The following is a 21,623-nucleotide window of genomic DNA, read 5'->3' as shown; positions in this document are numbered from 1 at the left end:
TTTAATTTAAATATTGTATTTTTTAATTCTAGAAATTCTTTTTATAGTTTTTAGTTCTCCTGAGTTTTCCTATTTATTTATCAAAGTGTATTTTCTTTTACATACTTAAGCATAATATAAAATCTTTGTCTGATATAGCCAACACCTACATCATCTGGAAGGGGGGATTGCCTCCAAAGATTGTTTTTTGAGTTTTACTTTTTGCCTTTTAAGTATGACTTATATTTTTCCTGTTTCTTCATATATCTAGTAATCTTGGATTGTGCTCTGCCCCTTGTGAGTGACATGTTTTAGAGAGTCTGGATTCTGTTATATTCTTCTAAAAAGTATTGATTTTTCTCTTTCCCTTTTTTTTTTTTTTCAAGCAAAAACTAATGTGGTTAGACTCAAATCCCAAACTGTCTTCCATGTATAGAGAGCAACTGAAATATCAGTTCAATTCCTTTCTTCTTAATTGTGCTGCTTGAATTCTGCCTTGCTCACGTGCAGTTCAGGTATCAGATAAAAATTTGGCAGAATTTATCATTAGAATTTGGGGCTTCCTCTATCTGGCTGTCTTCTTCCTGAAATTTCCCACTCATTTTCCATCTGTGGTAGTTACTTGAATTTTGTCTTCTGATTCTTCAAGCAAGTTAAACAGAGGTTTTCTCTTCTAGTTTTGGCTGCCCCGTGGATGAGAACTTCCCTCAGGTTAGAAGCTGTAAAAAACAGGAAACTCACTCAGTGTTATTTCCTTCTTCTAAGTGGTTGCTCTCCAGTGCCTTCAGTGCTTTTTATATTTTGTCCAGAATTTATCATTGCTATCTGTGGAAGGTTTGTCCAATAGAAGCTACTTAGCCATTACCAGAAGCAGAATCCAACACATATTTTTGGAAAACATCTCACAAATGCTACTTCCATTTTGAGAATAAAATGCCAAACTAAGGATCAAAAGTAAGAAAACAAAGTAGTCTCAATTAGTAAATTAAAAAATAAACAGTTGACCCTTGAACAACAGGTTTGAACTGCTGAACTGTTTAAACAGGTTGAAGTCTACTATCCACAGATTTTTTGACAAATACTGTACAGTACTGTAAATATGTTTTCTCTTCCTTATGATTTACTTAATAACATTTTCTTTCCTCTAGCTTACTTTACTGTAAGAATACAGTATATAATACACACAGTATACACGGTGTGTGTTAATTGACTGTTTCTATTATTGGTAAGGCTTTCATTCAACTGTAGGCTGTTAGCAGTTAAACTTTGGAGGAGTCAGTGTGTCAACTGTACTTCAATTAAAAAAAAACCCCAAAGACATTAAAAGAAGTTTTAGGGGAGTCAAAGCTATACGTGGATTTTAAATTGTGTAATGGGTCAGTGCCTCTAGTCCCTCTGTTGTTCAAGGGTCAACTGTATTTCGATAATTATAAAATTTAAACAGGTTCAAAAAGGTTCATGCTTCCAAGACAATGAAATTAGATCTCTGACTCCTATGGATTTTTAAAAATGTGACAAGTGTGTGGTGGGTCTGCTCAGCAACAGAAGAGGAAATAAGACTTGGGGTATAAGAACTGGAGTAACAAAGGCAGCCAAGTGCCACAGCTTAAGATGGATGGAGTAAATCCTCATAATTCAAGAGAGAAATTATAGCAAAGTATTGGGAAGATGGCAATCATACCTATTACAGAGGAAGGTGCAGTCTCTATTTCTCTACCCATCATCCTCCCAAAGTCTGGTTACATAATATTTTAGGGTGATGGAAAAAGACACTGATAGTATTTTAGTCTATTTCTTTAATTATGGCTTAAATTACCATAAATCAGTGCTTTGGTCTTATAGGATCAGCTAGTCTGCATGGAAGATCAGAAATATCAGTCTGGGTGGCTCAGTTGGTTGAGTGTCTGACTCTTGACTTCAGCTCAGGTCATGAGCTCATGGTTCATGAGTTCCAGCCCCACATTGGGCTCTGTGTTGATAGTGCGGAGCCTGTTTGGGATTCTCTCTCTCTCTCTCTCTCTCTCTCTCTCTGCCCCTCCCCCACTTGCTCTCTATCTCTTTCTCTCAAAAAAAAAAAATCAGTCTAATTGAAAGTTACTGTGTCTCTGTAAGATGCTGATGCTGTTTTCCATTTTAATACGTTAAATTAATATGGATAAAAGGTTAAGTGAACATTGGACAGAAAGGTTTACATAATAATTAAAACTGTTAGGAATTCAGGAGAGAGAGAGAGGCAGAGAGAGAGAGAGAGAGAGAGAATGCATTATTTGCACATGGCCCACTGGGCTAGGAGACAATAAGTATCAGACAATTATTCCCTTTACACTTTTATCAGATATAAAATTTTGCATTTCCCTGACCAGAGATATAAACCTAACAGCTTAACTTCTATTCCCATCCTGCCTTTGAGTGTTCTCTTATACAGATAATCCCAACCTGTCATTACAGGGACTAAGCATCTACATTGGCTTAAATCTTTTTGTGTAGATAAGTTATTTTGTCCATTATGTTCTATATTGTTATAAATATTATTTTTTTCTGAAGTTGGAAGGAATATTAGAATAAAAATAATTTTATCAGTATGCATTTTAATGTTAATAGTTATGTGTAATTTTGAGAAAAAATAAATAAATTCAAATATACCACAGAAATCATACAAATGAAGTCAAGGCAAACAGCAATAAAAAAAACTTAATGGGAGAAATAGACCAATAGTAACATGCAATCATGTCAATAAATACAAACTGTTTGTTTATCATAGAAAAGGTTTCTAAAAAACAATCAAAATAATTCTATATTTTGTCCAAGTTAATGAGACACACTTGAAATGTTAGCAATAGATAAAAAGTTAAAAGCATTGTCTATCATGAGCATGCAAATAAAAGAAAATTGAAATTGTAATAAAAGTTACAGTAGATCACAGAACAAAAATGCCTATGATTAAAAATGCCATTACATAATTTCAATATTTGTTCTAAAGATTTTAAAGAAAAGTTAGTTAAATATTAGATGAAATGTCACCTATTAAGAGACTTCAACCCTTACCGAAATCCATGCGAAATGGTAAAGAAAGTGGAGTCGAGTAAAATTAAAATATTTAAAAGAGAAACTCAGTTTTTCAGTGATTCTTATTCTTTTTTTTTTCGATCAATGTTCCTTTTGAGAATCTGATTACATGTATAGCACCCCTCTCCAGAGAAATTTTGCCAACTATTTCAGGTATTCAAGAACTTTTTGAAGTTACGTTACCAGCCTTTAGTACATGTTAGGATCATAATAGCTAACATTCATAAGCACTTCCCAAGTGCTAGGCCTTATATTAAGTACTTTATATGAAATTTCATTTAATCCTTATAACCACCTTAGAAGGTACTACTCTTATCTTCATAACAACCTATAAGATCAACACTATCATAATTTTCATTTTACAGATCAGCTGAATGAAACTTAGAGATACTGTTACTTGTCCAATGCCATATGGCCAGTAACAGAAGAGATGGGATTTATTGCCTTATCTCTTTGATCTCAGGTTTCCAGCTCTCTCTCTCTCTCTCTCTCTCTCTCTCTCTCTTAAGAGACAGAAAGACAGTGAGCAGGGGAGGGGTAAAGGGAGAGGGAGAGAATCTTAAGCAGGCTCCACCCTCAGTGTGGAGACCTACCCAAATGAGGCTCCAAATGGGGCTGGATCCCAGGGCCCTGGGATCGTTACCTGAGGTACAATCAAAAGTCAGATGTACCACCAACGGAGCCACCCAGGTGCCCAATCAGGTTTCTAGCTCTTAATCACTATGATATGTTGTCTCTCAGTAAGGCCTTTCCAAATTAATTAAAAATTGATATATCTGAAAAAAGAGATACAAACATATCCAACAGTATATCCAATGCCATTTTTTATGTTAATTTATTTATTTATACCACCCTCATTACAAAAGAGAATTTGAAGTAGTTACAGAGATACAAACAAAATAAAAAATATATAAGAATGTGTGTCTGGTGGTGGTGGGGGAATAAGAAAGTAAAATAAAACTAGAGGTAGAGCCAGAACCAAAGTGGATATCATAAGGTCATCTATGATTGATGTAGAGGTAAACCACATATTTGCCTCTGAATGGCATAGTGGCCAGAGAAAAGAAGGACTTAATCAATACTGTTTTACCTGGGACTGAACTGGAGAAAAATATCTTTTCTGGGGAACGCTGTATAGATAATATCCTCAACATTATACAATAGTGACTTTTAAGATAAATGTTTCTTACATATTTCTTGATACAGGTCAAAGTATAGGTCAGAACAGACAATTCTATCCATGATACAATGAAGTCTGAGTACAAAACATCTGGACTGGGTTGAGGATAAAATGTAGAATAGCTATGGAGATGAACAAACAAGAAATCCTTCAGGTCATTTTTTTTTTTGGCAATTAAGCTTTTAAATTTAACAGTTGAGACTTTATTTCAAGAAACTGGAGTACAGAAATTATATACTGTTTAGGCTGAAATGCATACACAGTCAAGCAGAGGGTAAAACTGATAACTTCTTAAGGAAGTTAGGGGACCTGAATAAGATAGATGTATGAATTTTAGACTTTCCATCAAAGTAAGTTGAAGGAAGACCTATATGTAAAGACAGTATCTAATTCACATTGATATATAAATATGTAATGTTGAAGACATGGCTTAAACTCAAATAGAAAACTTTCTTTTTTTTTGTTAAATAAGAATGTTCGTACAATATAACAAGATTATGGAAAGCTGCCAAAGCAGTACTTGAGAAAACATGTTGCTCTAAATATCTTATTAGTTTACAAAATAATAAATCACGTATATATATAAGAACACAGACAAAGAACAAAGTAAAAACCTTAAATATGTAAGAAAGTCAAAAATTGGAAGAGCAGAAACAAACTATTCAAATCGACAATAACCTAATATTTAAAAACCCAGTTAGAGTTGCTACTTTGAAAAAGAGAACCAATACACAGCATTGTTCTAGCTGCTAAAAGAATTTAAAATTTTTTTTAAAAAGAGAATCCAGGGGCACCTGGGTGGCTCAGTCGGTTAAGCATCCGACTTCAGCTCAGGTCACGATCTCGCGGTCCGTGAGTTCGAGCCCCGCGTCAGGCTCTGGGCTGACGGCTCAGAGCCTGGAGCCTGCTTCCGGTTCTGTGTCTCCCTCTCTCTCTGCCCCTCCCCCGTTCATGCTCTGTCTCTCTCTGCCTCAAAAATAAATAAATGTTAAATAAAATAAAATAAAATAAAAATAAAAAGAGAATCCAGGTAGTTATTTCTAAATTTTATTTTGGAGGGGTGCCTGGGTGGCTCAGTCGGTTAAGCATCTGACTTCAGCTCAGGTCATGATCTCACGGCTCATGGGTTCGAGCCCCGCGTCAGGCTCTGTGCCAACAGCTCAGAGCCTGGAGCCTGCTTCAGATTCTGTGTGTCCCTCTCTCTCTTCCCCTCCCCAGTTCATGCTCTGTCTCTCTCTGTCTCTCAAAAATAAATAAACATTAAAAAAATTAAATTTTGTTTTGGAGATGAAGGGGAAAGAATCAAATCAAGTTCATAAAAAGGAGAAACATTAGAGTTATGCCTTCAAAGTTTGGTAAGATGAGGACAAACAGTAATAGAGCAGTGGGTGGGGGAGAGACATTCCTGGAAAATGAAACAGCCTAAAGATATAGAGACAGGAAAGAATATTGTGTGCCATTTAGAAATAAGGTAAGATTTTGTTGAAACAAATTATGTAAGATATCATTATCAATGAATATTTAGAAGAAGGAAGGAAGGAAGAATAAAAAGAAAAACAAAGGATCCAAGTCTGAGCTTTTAAGGAAATGTTCTTAGGGATAGTAGGAAACAGGGTCAGTTTAAAAGGGGAAGAGGCAGATGCTTAGCTGATATTTGTGGACTAAATAAAAGAAATGGCTATTACTGTCCAGAAGTCAAAAAATAAAAATGAGCCTAGTGATTTACAAGGAGAATGTGAAAGCAAGAGGCTGTACTCTTTGAATAAATAAGTTTATAATCAACTTAGGAAGACCAAGAACTATGTAACAGTACAATGTAATACAAAAGATCTATTATGTTTACCTTTAAAGTTATGTATTTAAGCATTTCCCTCTGTAATGTTCTTAGAGAATTCTGAATCCATGCGCCTGTTAAATGTAAAACTTCTAAAATAATAGTAAAAAAATGAATACCTTTCATATCATAGTTAGGGGATGTTTGAAATAATTCTGGAGAAGTTATCAGATGAGCTTTTCTTCTTAGATCGGCAACTTTACTTATATTCAGAGAAACATTTATTTCAAAGCAAGTAAAACCAAACTTTAAAAGTTGTTAAATATCCAGAAAAGAAGCCATGTAAGTTCAACCAAATCTATTTATGCTTTATCACTAGACAAGCACAGGTCTGAATGTTACGGTGATGTTATTACATTAAGTGAAGATGCTGTTGCTACACCAAAAGATTATGTACTGTAACAGTGACAGTATTATTTTTAACACTTAAACTGAAGCTAGAATGAGCTAAAACATTTAAATTTCTGAGCTAACCTTTTATACAATTAAACCTTTAATTGATACAATAATTTCCTAGGTAAGATTAATACTTTTGAAAGTCTCTCTCTCTTTGCATGTATATTTTTATTTTTATCCTGCATTCTACTGATACATGTTTAAAAAGTAAAATTAAAGTCTGTACCTAAATTTAAAGGACAAGTTGATACATTGAATTAAAGCACCTTCACTTACTAGGATTATATAATGGATAACAACAATATAGAAATCTAAGTATATTTCAGAGAACTCTTCTGTTAAAGACACTATCTTGCTTATCTTCAGTGAACAGGTAATGATGCCTAATTAAACCATACCCCTAAATCCACACATCTATACCCTCACATCCAGTATCAAATATACACTGTGATGACGGATTCACTGCTCAACCACGCTGTCGATTAGTGGTAGAAACTTCTATAGTTCTTTGTTAACAGGTTAGCATTTGGCTTCTGTTTGTTGATCCAAACAAAAAGTATAAGGAAAGGCAGAAGCAAAGCATTTATAAATTTAATTACATGATTAGCTGTTTCAAAATCATAGGGTCTTCACATTATGGGGTGAAGTAACATTTTCTAAATCTTTATACGCAAATAAACACCAGTTTAGAAGTATAGCATCTTAACATTGCTAACTCAAATGTATGCAGACATAATCTGGTAAACTGTTTAATGGCAATACTGCCACCCTTACTGATGAAATCTTAAATTGTTAATGTGGCTTTATATATTAGACCATTTGTCATACATTCATGTAAATTCTGGTCTATTTGATTTATCCTACAATGTAGAGGGTATAAGTCACAGAAAATATAGTATGCTCAATGTAAACTTTTTAAAAAATTGTTATTTAGTAAGGGCCAAGTTATGAATGCACTTTAATATCTTGTGACCATTCTTTCAAGCTCAAAAATGTACCTTACATTCAGAATACTCTTTAAAAAAAACATAGGCTTTCCACTAAAACATGCTTCATAGGATGAGGATTTGAAGTTATATTTTCAAGCATAAATTTAAGAAACATACTTACCTTTGATTCGAGGTAGACATTTGCTGATGACATTTTTGTAATTTTGCATATGTAACTAACTAAAGAGATGGCACAAAGAATAAACAGGCTATCATTAATTAATGCTCGAACAAACACCGTCCACTTCAATTGATTTTCTGGGACATCTCCATGGACTAGCACTGCACAAGTCAAGTTCACCACTAAAAAAAGAAGGCTTGCCAATATGAAGCCCAAATGCAACAGAATTCTGAAAGGAAAAAATAAATTTATTAGATATCTATATACTAATGAGAGATTAGATTTAATTCTGAATTAGTTGTGTTATTTTAGGTACAATAACTCCTTCAGTATAAAATCTTTATGATTTAATTAAATAAAAATTAAATAACCACTCAGAGTTACTTGAGATATCTTTGCTGTTATAAAATTAGTATCTAAACCTTTTAAAAATGGCATTAGATTTTAAAACATTAACTTAAAAATAATCTCATGTGGACTTGAATTCAGTTGCCTCTACCAGGAAGAATAATATAAGATTATTTTAACACTAATTCAAGGAATCCTGCCTTTTTCATTTTTATAACTACTAACCATATTTTCATTGACCTTTTCATTCTAGGAATTACCAGGTTTTTATAATTTTCCTGGAAAGTTAATACACTCTATCTAAATGTAAACTGATCACTAATATTAATTTTAAGAGGTTGAGGGAAACGTGCTTTAAATAATGTTCAATTCTTATGAGCTTCTGATTATCCATAGCAAATATCATTTTCAAACATGGCTAAAGAAGAACATAGGGACAGTATATGTGGCGTTTCAATACCTTGGCTTCTTATAAAGTTGCATATTTACTATGCATACAGAGAAACTCTGAAAATGAAATGCTCAACTGTATCCTTGGGGTGCCTGGGCTCAGTGGGTTAGGCATCTGACTTCAGCTCAGGTCATAATCTTGCCATTCATGAGTTTGAGCGCCGCGTCGGGCTCTGTGCTGATGGCTCAGAGCCTGGAGCCTGCTTCAGATTCTGTCTCCCTCTCTCTCTGCCCCTCCCCTGCTTGTGCTCTCTCTCTCAAAAATAAACATTAAAAAAAGAAAAAGAAACGCTCACCTATATCTCGTAAAGAAAAATTAGACCACCACATAAAAACTCTTCACGTAAGGTATGGCTACCTGTATTAAGTAGCTGTGACAGCTCTCTATATGAAAGTAATCCCAGTTCAAATACATTTATAACCCAAATTAAGATGAGCCAGAAATTTATTCAGCATCCTAATATCTTTTATTTTGGATCATTTTCAACAGTGGGAATCATAAAATGTTGTCTGCCTTTGGAAATAGTTTAAAAGAGGTTAATTGAAGGTAATGTGTAATCTGTCACAAGCAATCTTTGTTAAGTGTACAAAGTACAAAAATTTTAGTTTGAGAAGTTTAGATCTTAATATTCTCTCAGATTAAATAATAAAAATAATAATATTAACTTGAAACCCAAAATGGACCTTGAAATTGTCCCTATGTCCAGAGGATTGTAATAGTTTAGAAAGCCAAAATATAGAGGTTAAATGAGTTGAATAGCCAATGAATTAGCGGGAGAATTGGTCTGAAACCCAAGTCTCCTAACTCCCCAGTTTAGCACTCTCATTTTTGACATTAATCAGTACCAAAACATTCCTTATTTCATGCAACTATTCTACACACGCTTGCCCCAAAAAGTATAATCTAACTTTAATATGTGTAGGCCCTATGAAACTATATCTGACATCTAAAGCATGACAGCAGCAGAACAGCAAAAACAGGTGTTAGGCAGCAATATGGCTGAGGGGAGAACTGTAGAATCCGCAATTCACTTCTGATGTGCTAATCTAACCACTGGACTTCCTATAAAACTGCTACAGCACCCTCAACTACCATGACCTTCTACTTTGAGAAGTCTATTGGGAAAAAAATTAGATCTTGCTACTCACGAAACTTACTTGTGTTTGTCAAGTTCAGTGGCACATCTGACTTTACATATAACCTATAAAAAGAGTATAGAAAGGTTTTTGAAAATGTGTAATATAGTATTCTTGAATTTGTTTTGACTTTGTGTTTCAAAGTGATAAACTACAAATAATAATGTTACAAAAAATAATAGTTAAATAAACTCAAATGTTAACATTTGAACTACCATGAAGCAAAAACAAGCAGGTTTCCAAAGGCTTAAAACAATAATAATTTTCTTTGTCCCAAATTTAAATTTCTATCTTTAAAATTTTAAACAGAATGAACTCAATTTAAACATTTATTGAACTTTTATTGTGAGGCAGACATTGTGCTGGATAGCTTGCCACCTTTTCTAAACTTCATTATATTACTCACATTTTGTGTTAAAATGGAACTACTTACTTAAATATGAATATGACTGAATATTTTCCAAAGATTTTTTTCCCCTAAGATGAAATGAAGTAGCAAAAGGAAACAGGGGACCAAAAAATGAACACAAAGAGAATGAGCATATATCATACTTAGTAAACTTCCTTCTTTCACAAAGCCTTGCAAAGGGCAGGTTCTCAAATACTTGTTGAATAAAATTAAGTAGGTAGGTAAGTAGAATTTGAAATGAACATGGTAAATTCTGAGAGCGTAGTGCAGAAGGTCTTAATTTCTCACTGATGAATTTGAACTTTATAACAGGAAGATACTGAAGTTTTTTTATGTAGATGCTGCAAAATATGAAATTTCATTAATATGGCATCAATGCACAGACTGCTTTAGAGAAATTATGTACTTGAAGTAGAAAGACTAGTTATAAGACTATTGAAATAGGGTATGAACTTTGGGGGCATGGAAGGAAAGAGGCAAGCATAAAGCATTATAAACAAAAACAGTATATGTACTCAATAACTTATTACATTCATTCAAGCATTTATTGAGCACACATTTTGAAAGGTGCTGTCGATTCATAAATATAGTAACTGTTTCTGCTCTCAAGGAGCTCAGTGTATTGAAGAAATAGATAAACCATTTATTTTAACATATTGTGATGTCCATGCAAAAGATGCTATCACAACATCTAGGAAGGGAGAAAGACTAATAGAGTCCAAGAAGTGGTAAGAGGTGAGGAGAAAGGGGAAAGACTGCATAGAGTCAGGGAGGACTTCTCAAAGGAAGTCACACTTGAGCCAGAGCCAAGTTATGAAGGGCAAATGAGTGTTAGGCAAATGCTCAAAGATAGCAGCCTATGCATCTACTCATATCCATTGTATTTTTGTTAAGCAGAAGGTAGATGTGATACAGGAGTCCAAATCATACCACTTAAATCATTCTCAGATGTACCCATTTCCTCTGTCTCCACTACTAAGGTACATATTACAACAGCTTTTTAATTGGTCTCTCTGCTTCTATTCTTTACTCTTATCTTTAGAAGATAAGTGTTCATTTTACTACATTTCCTTTTCTTCTCAGCTGTCTACATATAATTTTAATTATTTTTATAAATATATATAACACAAAACTCATCACTTGATTTTTTATTTTTTTATTTTTTTAAATTTACATCCAATTTAGTTAGCATATAGTGCAACAATGATTTCAGGAGTAGATTCCTTAGTGCCCTTTACCCATTTAGCCCATCCCCCCTCCCACAACCCTTCCAGTGATCCTCAGTTTGTTCTCCATATTTATGAGTCTCTTCTGTTTTGTCCCCCTCCCTGTTTTTATATTATTTTTGTTTCCCTTCCCTTATGTCCATCTGTTTTGTCTCTTAAAGTACTCATATGAGTGAAGTCATATGATATTCGTCTTTCTCTGACTAATTTCACGTAGCATAATACCCTCCAGGTCCATCCACGTAGTTGCAAATGGCAAGATTTCATTCTTTTTGATTGCCGAGTAATACTCCATTGTCTATACATACCACATCTTCTTTATCCATTCATCCATTTAGGCTCTTTCCATACTTTGGCTATTGTTGGTAGTGCTGCTATAAACATGGGGGTGCATGTGTCCCTTCGAAATAGCACACCTGTATCCCATGGATAAATGCCTAGTAGTGCAATTGCCGGGTCGTAGGGTAGTTCTATTTTTAGTTTTTTGAGGAACCTCCATACTGTTTTCCAGAGTGGCTGCACCAGCTTGCATTCCCATCACCATTTGATTTTTAAGTGTACAGTTCAACTGCATTAAGTACATTCACATTGCTGTGCAAACCATTGCCATCATCCATCTCCAGAACTTTTTCATCCTCCCAAACTAAAATTTTGTATTCATTAAAAAATGACTCCTCATTTTCCCTCCTCCAGTACCTGGCAACCACCATGCTATTTTCTGTCTCTGCGAATTTGACTGCTCTAGGAACCTCATATAAGGGGAATACAACATTTGTTGTTTTGTGATTGGCTTATATCACTTTAGCATAATGTCTTCAAGGTTTACTCATGTTGTAAAGTGTGTCACAATTTTCTTTTCCTTTAAGGTTGAATAAGATTCTCTTGTATGTATATACCACATTTTGTTCATTCATCCATCAATGGACACTTGAGTAGCTTCTACCTTTTGCATATTGTGAATAATGCTGCTATAAATAGCATATTCTATATATGAACATGTTTTTAAAATTTTTTTAATGTTTATTTTTGAGAGAGAGAGTCTGAGCCTGAGCAGGGGAGGGACACAGAGAGAGAGAGAGAGAGAGAGAGAGAGAGAGATGGAATCTGAAGCAGGCACCAGGGTCTGAGCTGTCAGCCTAGAGCCTGATGCAGAGCTCGAACTCATGAACCATGAGACCATGACCTGAGCCGAAGTCGGATGCTTAAATGACTGAGCCACCCAGGCGCCCCTATATGAACGTGTTTTAATATGATTAAAAAAAATCATTTGATAGTAAATTGTATATGTGATGCCCCTTTAACCCTAAATGTGCACCTCAATGTATACTTCCCTAAAAAATAAAATTCTCTTACATAACCACAATATAATTACAAAAATCATACAATTGAATATTTATATAATACTATTATCTAATCTTCAGGCCTTATTCAGATTTTGCCATTTGTTTCAATAATGCCACTTATGGAAAAAAATTCCAGGATTATACATTAATCTGTGCATTTAAACTCCTTTAATTTCCTATTTTTCCTATTGTCTTTTCAGTGATTTTACAGTATGCTTCTCAGTTTGGGTTTATCTGTTTCTTCATAATTAGATTCAGGAAATGCATTTTGGTAAGAATACCACAGAAGTGATGGTGCTGTTTTCTTCTCAGTGAATTATAAGAGGAGGCTCAAGATGTTGATTTGTCCAATTACAATGATGCTCACTTTGAGCAATTGGTTAAGGTGGTATCTACCAGTGTTCTCCACCTGGTAGACACCACCAGGTTTCTCCACTAAGTTACCATTTTTCTCATTGTAATGAGTACAATGTAGAGAGGTATTTACAGACTATGTAAATATCTTTTGTTCTTCAAACTTTCATCCAGTAGTTTTGGCACCTATTGCCTGAATAAATTATTACTATAATGGGACAATTCCCTCTTAAAAAGTAAATCTGATCATACTATTCCAGGACAAAGCCCACACTCCTCTGACATAACAGGTCTTTCATCATCTCATCCCACCTTCTCAACACTGCATCCTTTTATCCCATCTTCAATCTTATGGTCTGGTCATTATGGATTATTTACAGCTTTTAAAATAAGGGATTCAGTTTCACATCTCTGTGCATTCATATGTCTTTTTACTTTACCTGAAGTAAGTTTTCTTGGTATATAACAAATTCCATCTCATCCCCCAAGATTTTACTTGAGAGTCATCTTTTATATTGTCACCTTAAGTGCCTTAGGAAGAGAGGAACTAGTTTGTATCCTTGTCTTACTAATCATACTTTATGGCATTTATTTACATTTTTATTTCCCTCTTAAGAGAGAACATAATTTACTCATATTTATAGCCCCAGTGCCTAGCATAATTCTTGGTTCATAGTAGGTTTTCAGAAAATGTTGGAATGAATGAATAGTGAATTTAAGTGAAAGCAAGTATTTTGGCATGTTGTTATAATGTGGGTAAGTGAAATGCAGCACAAATTGAAATTGGAGGGGCAATCATGGGGGCCTTGTGTAAAAATTCTAAAGAATTGTCTTTAACCCCCACAAGCTCTATAATATGAATTTATGTTTGAGTGATTTCTTAGGTGAAGTGTAGAAAATGGATTACAATGGTGTAAAGAACTCTAGCTAAAATACTGTCGAACTTGAGTGAGTCTACTCAACCACATTCTCAGGTTATGAATCTAAAGACCTGAATGTGAGAACTAAAAACATAAAAATCCTAGAAGAGAGCACAGGCAGTAATTTCTCTGATACTGGTGATAGCAACATTTTTCTAGATATTTCTCCTCAGGTAAGGGAAATAAAAGCAAAAATAAACTATTGGGACCACATCAAAATAAAAAGTTTCTGCACAGCCAAGGAAACCATCAACAAAACAAAAAAGACAACCTACTGGATGGAAAAAGATATTTGCAAATGAAATATCTGATAAGGGGTTAATATCCAAAATATGTGAAGAGCTTATGCAACTCAACACCAAAAAAACCCAAAAAACAAAACAACAACGACAACAAAACAAAAACCCAAAATAATCTAATTAAAAGATGGGCAGAAGACATGAACAGACATTTCTCCAAAGATATACAGATGGTTAACATATACATGAAAAGATGTTCAACAGCACTAATCATCAGAGAAATGCAAATCAAAACCACAATGAGATACTACCTCATACCAGTCAGAATGGCTAAAATAAAAAAGGAAAGAAAGAAAAAAGGAAAAAAGTGTTGGCGAGGATGTGGAAAAAAAGAAAACCTTTGTGCACTGTTGGTGGAAATGCAAACTGACGCAACCACTGGGGAAAACAGTATGGAGTTTCCTCCAAAAATTAAAAGTAGAATTGCCATATGATCCAGTAATTTTAGTACTCAGTATTTGCCCAAAGAATATGAAAACACTCATACAAAAAGATACATGCATGCATGTATACATGCATAGCCAAGACATGGAAGCAGCCCAGGTGTTCATTGATAGATGAATGGATAAAGAAGATATGGTACATACATACAATAGAACATTACTCAGCCATAGAAAACAATGAAATCGTGAAATTTGCAACAACAGGGATGGATCTAGATGGAAATAAGTGAAAAAAGTTAGGCAGAGAAAGACAAATACCATATGATTTCACTCATACGTGGAATTTAAGAAACAAATGAACAAAGAAAAAAGAGACAAACAAAAAAAGACTCTTAGAGAAAATATAGAGAACAAATTGGTGGTTGTCAAAGGGGAGGTGACTGGGGGGATGAGTGAAATATATAAAGAGAATTAAAAGTACACTTATTGTGAAGAGCACTGAGTAATGTACAGATTGTTTAATCACTATACTGTACACCTGAAGCCAATGTAACACTGTACATTAATTATACTGGAGAAAAAAGAAAAGAATGTTATATGAACAAAATTATACACTATGTAACCTTTAGGAATTGGATTTTTTTCACTCACCATAATTCTTTGGAAATGCATGTAAGATTGTTGTGTGTAGAAATAAATTTGTTCTTAAAAAAATAATAAAGAACTGATAGAATGAGGGCCCCACTGACAACAATTTTTAAAAAGCGGGGTTGTGGAATTGATTCTTAGCTTTAAAATTTATTACAGGAAGAAATATTGAGAAGACAGATGAGTTTTGGAATATAGGAAGGAAATTACAGCCACCTACAGAAGTAACAACTGAAACTAAGACTAGAAGATATTTGAGAGCAGTGTAGAATGGGAAGACAACCTGTGATATGCTCACATTTAATAGAATTAAAACAAAGAGGGAAGAAGAGACAGATGGGCAAAGGAGACAGATCTAAGAATCAAACTAGTCATAGAAAACAGTAGAGTAGTTTAGAGGTAACAGGAAGCAAGTATAGCCCTTGTTAAATTCTGCAGAAAGTCAAGAATGACTAAGAAAAGGTCATATGGTTGGGTTACCAGTATGTCATTGGTACCTTGAAAAGAATAGTTTTCAGTGGAATAATAGAACAAATGTACATGGAGTTAATAGAGGGTACGACAACAAAGACAGCGAGTATAGACTCTATGAGATATATTTGAAGATAAGAGAAATCTGGGAAAATCTGTGTTGAGACATTTTTTTAAATGAATACTGCATATTTATGCATGGTCTAGGTCTTCTGTACAAAGGGCTTTGCATAGCAAACATCCTTGAATACTAGTGATACTATCTCTACCTTAAGTCCAGAGGGAAGATTTGTTTCCCAAATAATAGAATAAAGATAGAGAACATCACCCTCTGTGGGGACATTCAGGGGGTAGTAAAGTCTCCCTATCCTTCCTGGCTTACATTCCGGAGTAAAGATAAGGTCTGACTGTCTGCCTCCCTTCCTTATTTCAGGGTTCTTCCCCTGTAACATACCTGCTGCAGGCATAGGTAACATCTGGCCCTCACTCCGTTAACATTATGGAAACTGGGGCTAGGGACCTGATGCAAGACGTTGCTTTGGTTGTTTTTTCAATGAGTAATGACCCCATGGGTCTTGTGTTTTCTGTTAGTATATGTATATACAACTGTGGGAAATTAATCTGTTAGCTTGCAAGTAAGGTAAAATCTCAGACCTTTCATTGTTTCTAATGTAATAATCTGCTGGTCAGAAACAGAGTAGAGAGGGTGAAATGATAAATGGGGAGCAGGAGAGAGGAAGGGAGAGTTCAATCATTAAAGAAGGCTCTAGAAGAAGCTTGAAAAGGAAAATACATACTTTTGAGTCAAGAGGTTAGAAAAAAATAGTTGAAGAAAAACCTGGAGGTCTGCACAGAAAATTTAAAATAATCTATAAACCAGCTGTTAAAATAAGAAATTTGGATGTAGCTGTGCATGGATACAAACATTTTGATCTAGAGAAGATGGCTGAGAGAATTGGGCAGATGGATTCTATTTTTTTCTAGTAAAGTAGGAGGCAAGGTCATATCCTGGGAAGGGATGTTAGATTTAAGCACTGGTAATATGGAAAACATTTGGAACACATGAATAGAAGGGTTATAAAGGAATATATTGAGAAGCAGAGAGGTCCAGGTAAAGTCAAGCAGTTGTCAGTGGATACAGTTTGCAAGATTTCCTAATTTTAAAATCGGAAAAAATCTAATAGAAGAAAATGGATGCCATTACAAAAAGTTTAAATAACTAGGATGCATTTTTCATGTAATAATTTAAAACTGTAATATGCAAAACTATTAGAGAGAAAGAAAAAGTGGGTGAGTGAACTATGTTGGCACAGCAAGAAGTCAAGTAAGGGGAATACTAGATTGATCGTAGGTTCTAAGTGCAAAAGAGATCACAAGGTGGCTAATGGAGTAGGAAAAACAGAAGTAGTAAAGTGATTAAAAGTTGGGATAAGGTTGAGAAAAAGATAAAAGGATGATTTTAAGATGTATAAGGGAAAAGAGATAGAAGACACTAGTTAGAAAGAATTGCTTCATTTTAAAGAGTTGACCCAAGGTGTGGCCTTGCTTTTGGGTGGCTAAAATAGAAAGGGAGGATTTTAGAGCTCTGAGAAGCCACTGAATTGAGTCTCATTGGATGGATTATCAATATGGGCTTTGAAAAAGATCTATATAACAGCAGATCAGGGCAGAAGAAAGTGCTGATTCATCTAGGAAAGTGCGAGTTATTATTATAGCCAATGATGACCTAATCAGATGGCATGGATTTCAGAGATGATGATGGTATAACATCAGTAAGTAGTATTGGGAAACATAAAGTAGTCTGATTGCTCTTCCCACAAATTGAGATTGGGGGGGATGGTTTATAAGGCACAAAGTGTCATCTGGAGAAAGCTAAATTTTAGTGAAGGTACTTAAAAGTTTCAAATGAAGAAGAGAATGGGGACAAGGTGGGAAATATAATAAGGTTACAGGTCATGTACAGGGATAAAAAATGGGTGAGAAGTAGTTGAGGAGAATAAGGAAAAAATTTTTAAAAATTAAATGAAATTCAGGAAAAAATTAAAATTAAAATTTTAAATAATTAAAAATTAAAAAAATCAGCCTAGATTTGCAGAGTACATTACAATGCGTCATAAATACAACCAGTGGTTTACATCACATTTGGGGTATAATAAGGTTAAAAACAATGATCTGATATTAGTAGAATACAGAATATGTACTTTATAGAATATAGCTAATAGGACAAGATCCTGAATAAACCAAAAATTAGTAATATAAAAAATGTCATGGAATTACATATTATTTGTTAAGACAGTAAAGGGTAGTTAATGAAACATAACAAACATGTAGATTTTTTTGAAGTTTAGAATGGTAAATAACACATCTAAATGACTTGCTGATGTCAATTTATGTCAGAGGGGCCATATCTTTCCAGGTCTTTCTTAATACCAAAAAAAAAGAAAACCCCAAAAAAACCCCAAAAAACCAACAACAAAAAAAACCTGAATAAATGAGCCATTTACAGAAGGATATTGTTCTTTACTACAAAAGTATAAAGAATTCTATGGCTTGATCGATATCAAATGTTTTTCATCATATAACCTATCTTTATCCCACAAAGTAGTAGCCCCTTGTTTAGAAAATGTTGATTTAGAATTTTTGAATTAATGAATATATAAAATACTGTTATCATTTAGCACACTTTATTTTATTAAAAAAATTCAACCTATTTATAAGTGATCTGAAACAATTTTTCCATTTTAAAATGTCAACTTCCGTATTTTGTCTCCCTATTGAACTCCTCAAGTAAAGGGAAGAAAGATCAGAGTACGACAAATATATTTTATTTGTGAATGTTATCTAATGTACGTTTAATTCATACAGGTATCCCAAGATTTGAGAAAGAGTGACACTACAGCTATATATTATTTATTGTTTTCTGTTGCATGTAGACCCATGTTGCATGTAGATGTTAGGGAATGATGCATTTTATAGAATTTATTTTTTTTCCTAGTTGATTTTTTCACTTTTGTTGATTTCAAATAGAAACTTAAATGGAATTTTCATTGGAATTTTCAAGTGGAAACTTTATTGGAAAATTTGGCATTGAGGCAATTACTTTCACAGACACAGTTATCCATAGTTTCCATCTCAATTGCTTAAGTTCCCATGAAGAGTAGTGCACCATTTTCAAGCCTACCATTGCTACTGCTTGCATATAAAAAATGAGGCTTTAGCTATAAATTGAATAGCCAGACATTTTTTAGATATTACCTCTCAATGCCTATATTTCATTTTTAAGAACTTTCTCTCTCTCTTTTTAACCTTCAAAGCATATTTTTCTTTATAGCAGCCTATTCTTTCTGGGATACATAGGATACAATACATTCTTGTCTCTCTCTTATGACACTAAAACCTTTTTTTTTTTTTTTTTTAACTTTCTTCTTTCAGGCAGACAAAATGAGGAAACAGAGAAATTTAACCTGAATGAAAGAATGAAAGAACAGAACAATGACATAGCAAGAGATCTAAGTGAAACAGATATAAGTAACATGCCTGATAAAGAATTCAAAGCAACGATCATAAGGATACTCAATGGACATGAGAAAAGAGTGAAAGATATAAATGAGACACTTAACACAGAAATAAGGAACAACATAGCAAAAATACAAGGTTCAATAAACAAAATGAGAAACACATTTGACAGAATGAACAGGATGGAGGAATCAGAGGAACGAATTAATGATTTAGAAGACAGAGTATTGCAAAGTAATCAAGCTGAACAAAAAAGAGAAAAGAGAAATTGCAAATTTAGAATAGACTTACGGAACTCAGTGACTTCATCAAATGTAATATTTGTATTGTAGGAGTCCCAGAAGAAGAAGAGAGAGAAAAGGGGCAGAAAATTTATTTGAAGAAATAATAGCTGAAAAACTCTGTAATCTGGAGAAGGAAACAGCTATCCAGATTCAGGAGGCACAGAGAACTCCCATCGAAATTAACAAAAGCAAATCCATTCCCATCAAAATCAACAAAAGCAGATCCACACCAAAACGTATTGTAATTAAGTTGGTAAAAGACAGTGATACAGAAAAAAAAAACTAAAAGCAGCAAGACAAAATAAGACAGTAACTTACAAGGGAGGGGACTTTTCAGCAGAAATTTTCTAAGTCAGACGGGAGTGGCATGGTGTGTACAAGGTGTTGAATGGGAAAAATCTGCAGCCAAGAATACTCTATCCAGCAAGGCTACCATCCAGAATAGAAGGAGAGGTAAAGAGTTTCCTAGATAAACAAAAACTAAAGGAGTTCATGACCACTAAACCAGCTCTACAAGAAATATTAAAGGTGACTCTGAGTAGAAAGGAGAGACCAAAGTGACAGTTATAAAGGTAGGAAACACAAAAGCAGTAAAAATTACTATTTCTGTAAAAAATTAGCCAAGGAAGTCACAAAATAAAAGGATATAAAATATGATACCATATACCTAAAACATGGGGAGGAAAGAAGTAAAGAATGGGTTCAAACTTAAATGACCATCAACTTAATATAGACTGCTATATGCAGAAGAGTTTACACACAAATTGAATGGTAACCACATATCAAAAACTCACTAATAAATATGCAAAGAATAAAGAGAAAGAAATATAAATATATCACTAAAGAAAACCAGCAAACCATGAAAGAGAGAAAGACCAGAAAGGATCAGAGAAAATCTTCTGAAACAACCACAAAACAAGAAGTAAAATGGCAATAAATATATATCTATTGATAAATACTTTGTATATAAATAGACTAAATGCTACAATCAAGATATAGGGTGTAGGGTGACAGAATGAATTAAAAAAACAAGATCCATCTATATGCTGCCTGCAAGAGACTCCTTTTAGACCTAACGACACCTACAGATTGAAAGTGAGGGTATCTAACTGGGATTTTTGATCGTAGGGTCGTGAGTTCAAGCCCCACTTTTGGCGTAGAGCTTACCTTAAAAAATAAATAGAAAGTGAGTGGATAGAGAAACATCTAACATGCAAATGGATGTCAAAAGAAAGTCAGAATATTAATACTTACATCGGACAAATTAGACTTTAAAACAAAGACTTTAACAAGACAGAAAGGACACTATGCATAATAAAGACGACAATCCAACGAGAAGATACGGCAATTGTAAATATTTATGCACCCAACATAGCAACACCCAAATACATAAAACAGTTAATAACAAATATAAAGGAACTAACTGATAATAATAACAATAATAGTAGGGGACATTAACATCCCATTCACATCAATGGACAGATGATCTAAACAAAATCAATAAGGAAACAATGACTTTGAATGGCATTGGAACAGATGGATTTAACAGATATATTCACAACATTCCATTCTAAAACTCCAGAACACACATTCTTTACATTTTTTAATAAAATTTTTATATAAATTTTAAATAAAAATTTTTAATAAAAAAATATAACCAAAGAGGTGAAAAACCTATATTCTTAAAACTATAAAACACTGATGAAAGAAATTGAACATTCTCCAGAACAAATCACATATTAGCTTACAAAACAAGCTTCAACAAATTGATGAAGATTGAATGATCTATCAAAAAGATTCTAGGGGTGCCTGGGTGGCTCAGTCGGTTAAGCATTCAACTTCAGCTCAGGTCACGATCTCACAGTTTGTGAGTTCGAGCCCTGCATGGGGCTCTGTGCTGACAGCATGGAGCCTGCTTCAGATTCTGCTTCAGATGCTTCAGATTCCCCCTCTTTCTGCCCCTCCCCTGCTCGCACTCTTGTCTCTCTGTCTCTCCAAAATAAATAAGCATTAAAAAAAAAGATCCTATGCATCTTTTCTGACCATTATGTCAGAAGGTTGTGTAGAAGTCAACCACAAGAAAAAAAATCTAGAATGACCACAAATACATTGAGGTTAATAACATGCTACTAAACAATGAAGAGGTCAACCAGGAAATAAGGGAAGAAAAAGTACATGGAAACAAAAATGAAAACACAACGGTCCAAAACCTCCAGGATGCAGTTAAAGTGATTCTAAAAGGGAAATTTATAACAATATAGGCCTTCCTC

At 34.0% G+C, this 21,623-nt stretch overlaps 1 protein-coding gene across 2 annotated transcripts in view; it reads right to left on the bottom strand.

Moving 5' to 3' along the window:
• GPR137C (G protein-coupled receptor 137C) overlaps positions 1-21,623 on the bottom strand; it is a 65,834-nt gene that overhangs the window by 17,501 nt on the left and 26,710 nt on the right. For both annotated transcript variants that reach the window (XM_060619857.3, XM_060619856.3), the window contains exons 2-3: positions 9,522-9,565; positions 7,566-7,794 (exon numbers count right to left, since the gene is read on the bottom strand). In XM_060619857.3, the coding sequence (XP_060475840.2) occupies positions 7,566-7,794; positions 9,522-9,565 (273 nt within the window). The remainder of the gene's footprint in view (positions 1-7,565; positions 7,795-9,521; positions 9,566-21,623) is intronic.

The sequence above is a fragment of the Panthera onca genome, chromosome B3 (assembly GCF_046562875.1).
Source record: "Panthera onca isolate mPanOnc1 chromosome B3, mPanOnc1 haplotype 2, whole genome shotgun sequence".
Classification (NCBI taxonomy): domain Eukaryota; kingdom Metazoa; phylum Chordata; class Mammalia; order Carnivora; family Felidae; genus Panthera; species Panthera onca.
This window is presented reverse-complemented; position numbering and strand designations above follow the sequence as displayed.